The sequence below is a fragment of the Entelurus aequoreus genome, linkage group LG18 (assembly GCF_033978785.1).
Source record: "Entelurus aequoreus isolate RoL-2023_Sb linkage group LG18, RoL_Eaeq_v1.1, whole genome shotgun sequence".
Classification (NCBI taxonomy): Eukaryota; Metazoa; Chordata; class Actinopteri; order Syngnathiformes; family Syngnathidae; genus Entelurus; species Entelurus aequoreus.
Genome location: NC_084748.1, coordinates 7,580,576 through 7,584,647, shown reverse-complemented (window position 1 = coordinate 7,584,647; position 4,072 = coordinate 7,580,576). Strand labels below are relative to the sequence as shown.

Below are 4,072 nucleotides of genomic sequence, written 5' to 3'. Positions count from 1 at the left end.
CAAAAAAAGTTCTATTCAGAATTTTTTTATACAGAACTTTTCAACATAATTTTTCTAGACTGATTTTCTTTTTTTCATTTTACATAAAAACATTTTTTATACTGGATTTTTATAGACTGAATTTTCTTTTACACTGAATGTTTTTTTTTTTACACTGAATTTGTATTACACCAAAATGTTCTACTCAGAATTTTTTTATACGGAATTTTTAAACAGATTTTTTTGTACACCAAATTTTTTTACACTGAATTTTTCAACATACATTTTTTTGTATTTTTTTTTTTTACATTTTACATTGACATTTTTTTAAACTGGATTTTTATAGACTGAATTTTCTTTTACACTGAATTTTTTTTTTACACTGAATTTTTATCACACAAAAAAAGTTCTATTCAGAATGTTTTTATTTGGAATTTTTCAACACATAATTTTTCTACACTGATTTTCTTTTTTCATTTTACATAAAAAAAAAGTTATACTGGATTTTTATAGACTGCATTTTCTTTTACACTGAATTTTTATCACACCAAAAATGTTCTATTCAGAATTTTTTTATACGAAATTTTTAAACACAGATTTTTTTCACGCTGGATTTTTATAGACTATATTTTTTTGACACTGAATATTTATACTCCAATTTTTTTTACACTGATTTTTATGCATAATTTGATGTCAAAAAATTAAGTTCACAAAATTCAGTGACATTTATTAATTTCCCAAACCTCCATAGCTAACTTCCCGGATGTCATCGATTCCGCCACAAAATATAACAATAACAGATTTAGAATAAGTCATTTAGTCAGAGATGAGGTTTTAAAAGTGCTTCAGAGGACACGACGTGAAGCGGAAGAGGAGAAAATGGGGAAGAGAAACTAAAAACTGAGAAGAAACAAGCTCGACGGAACATGCGGCGCGCGTGCGTGTGCGCGTGCGGCAGGTGTGGGCGGAGCCTGCTGTCTGAGGAATGCGGCGTGACGTCACAGAGGACATAAAAATCACCCCGCGCGTCCTAAGCGCTCAATCCTCCTCAGTGACGCCTTCCGCTCGCACTAACAAAGACGGAATAAATAAACTTTTTAAAGTCCACTTTTTTTAAAAAAAAAACAACAACAATCTTTTTCCACAAAAGAGTAGAAAAAGAAGACGCGCGTAAATACGCAATGATGGAGGCGACAACAATGGAGGTGAACGCGGAGGCCCGCAGGGTTCTGGCGGTGTCCATCAGCAAGCTGTACGCGTCCAGGGCGCAGAGAGGCGGACTCAGACTGCACCGGAGCCTCCTGCTCTCCCTGGTCATGCGCTCCGCCCGGGACATTTACCACTTGTCCTCGCCGCCGCCCATGGAGTGCGGCACGGACGAGGCGGACGAGGCGGCCGAGGTGGCCGAGGCGGAGCCGCCCCAGCCTGAGCCGACCCCCGCCGAGCCGAGCGCCGCGGCGGGGGGAGGTGCACGCCAGGAGGCGGACGCGGTCGACACGGAGGAGGAGGAGGAGGAGGACATGGAGGAGGGGGAGCTCGTCGAGGACAAAGAGAACCGCAGCCCGACGAGTCGCTCCAGGAAGCGGCGGGGAAAGACGTCAGCAGCGCCGGACTTCCTCCCCAGCAAGAGGGCGAGGCTGGAGCCGGGAGAGGAGCGACATTCCTCGGCGCCGCCGCCGCCGGTCAGCTGCCGCCTGGGACCCGCGGAGTCCCTCATGACTCTGTCCCTCAACCGGGTCATACCGGCCTGCTGAGACCGCGGGCGAGGCTCCACTGGACTTTGGAGCCATGATGATGTCTTTGCTCACAGAGCTGACCCCGCATCCACGGTCCCACGGACCCGCGGGAGTGTACGAGCTCTCCGAAGTGGAAAAAGTTCGGATGGGGAGCGACCCGGCGGACTGAATCACGCCAGTGACCCGCCGAAAAGTGCTGACTCAGAGAGCGTGAATCAGCAGGAAGTGAGGCGGTCAGTGGTTACCGCCGCCACGCGCGCGCATGCGCACAACAAACACTCACACAGACTGGTGCTGGTGGACCAACAAGGTGCTATAAAGGTGCTGCCTGTACCTTCACAACTCTCTTCAATGAATGCCAACAACAAGAACACTAATGATTCTTTACCTCACTTAATTGTAAAGCTGCTGTTTTGTTTTGTGTTAATAAAGTTTGACATGTGACAAAAAACCAAGTACAAATATCTCAGAAGTTCTGTTGTGGTGATTGTTCACACCATGTGGGCCAAAGATCAGCGGGTTCAATCCTTTAAAGAGGGACTAGTCTGGAGCCTCTAAGCTGGTGCTTACCACACACACACACACACACACACACACACACACACACACACACACACACACACACACACACACACACACACACACACACACACACACACACACACACACACACACACACACACACACACACACCAGGTCACACCACTTCCCGTGGATTACAAAAGAGTTATGAATCACATCCTGCTAGCGTGACCCGACACGGCTGGCCACTTCATTAGGTACGCCGTCATGTGTTCCCACACAAAAAAACAAAACATCAACAATATTTTGTATCATTTATATTTTTTTTTATTAGATCGAGTGTTGTTTTGTTTTTTTATATTGGATGTTTTTAAAGTACTTTTTTTTTTCTTTCTTAGAGCTGTTTCTAATATTGGCCAACATACAACAGGTCAAAATATTAAAAAAGAGTTTATATACAAAAAAATGCTTAGACTAGCAAAAATCTTGTGTTTTTACATTAAAAGTCAAACACGCTGATTAAATTTAGTTCTGCACGAGTGCTGCTGGTTTTTACAAAACAATCAGGAAGTTATCTAACCATGAAGTTAGCTATAAGTGACCAGGAAGTTAGCTATATTCAAACAGGAAGTTAGCTATAGGCGACCAGGAAGTTGGCTATATGCAAACAGGAAGTTAGCTATATTCAAACAGGAAGTTAGCTATAGGAGACCAGGAAGTTAGCTATAGGCGACTAGGAAACTAGCTATAGGCGACCAGGATGTTAGCTATATTCGACTAGGAAGTTAGCTATAGGCAACCAGGAAGTTAGCTATAGGCGACCAGGAAGTTAGCTATAGGCGACCAGGAAGTTAGCTAACCATGAAGTTAGCAATAGGCGACCAGGAAGTTAGCTATAGGCGACCAGGAAGTTAGCTATAGGCGACCAGGAAGTTAGTTACAGGCGATTAGGAAGCTAGCTAGAGACGACCAGGAAGTTAGCTATAGGCGACCAAAAAGTTAGCTATAGGCAACTAGGAAGTTAGCTAGGGACAATCAGGAAGTTAGTTATAGGCAACTAAGAAATTAGTTAGGGGCGACCAGGAAGTTAGCTATAGGCAACTAGGAAGTTAGCTATAGGCCACTTGGAAGTTAGCTAGAGCCAACCAGGAAGTTTGCTATGGGCGACTAGGAAGTCAGTTAGAGGTGAGCAGGAGGTTAACTATAAGCGACCAGAAAGTTAGCTATAGGCAACTAGGAAGTTAGCTATAGGCAACTATAGAAGCTAGCTAAATGCAACCAGGAAGTTAGCTATTGGCGACTAGGAAGTTAGTTATAGGCAACTAGAAAGTTAGGTAGAGCCGACCAGGAAATTAGCTATAAGCGACCAGGAAGTTAAGTGTGGGCTACCAGGAAGTTAGCTAAAGGCTACCAGGAAGTTAGCTATAATTGAATTGGAAGTTAGTTGTAGGCGACCAGGAAGTTAGCCAGGCTACTGGAATGTTAGCTAAAGGCTACCAGGAAGTTAGCTTTAGGCTACCAGGAAGTTAGTTGTGACTACCAGGAAGTTAGCTTTAGGCTACCAGGAAGTTAGTTGTGACTACCAGGAAGTTAGCTTTAGGCTACCAGGAAGTTAGTTGTGACTACCAGGAAGTTAGTTGTGACTACCAGGAAGTTAGCTTTAGGCTACCAGGAAGTTAGTTGTGACTACCAGGAAGTTAGTTGTCGATACACAAGTCTACGTGGTCCAACTCTTCCCATCCAGGTCCACCGTGTTGTTGTAATAACTAAAACAAAATGCCCGCTTAAGTTGACGTTGATGGTGGACCGCTCATGTCGACACAAAATGTGAGCGC

At 44.0% G+C, this 4,072-nt stretch overlaps 1 protein-coding gene across 1 annotated transcript; it reads left to right on the top strand.

The window, feature by feature from the left end:
- The first annotated feature begins 1,017 nt into the window (after positions 1 to 1,017).
- On the top strand, positions 1,018 to 2,189 carry ier2b (immediate early response 2b). The gene has a single exon (XM_062026432.1). The coding sequence runs from the start codon at positions 1,161 to 1,163 to the stop codon at positions 1,731 to 1,733; it is 573 nt and encodes a 190-aa protein (XP_061882416.1). The 5' UTR covers positions 1,018 to 1,160; the 3' UTR covers positions 1,734 to 2,189.
- Positions 2,190 to 4,072: the final 1,883 nt, after the last annotated feature.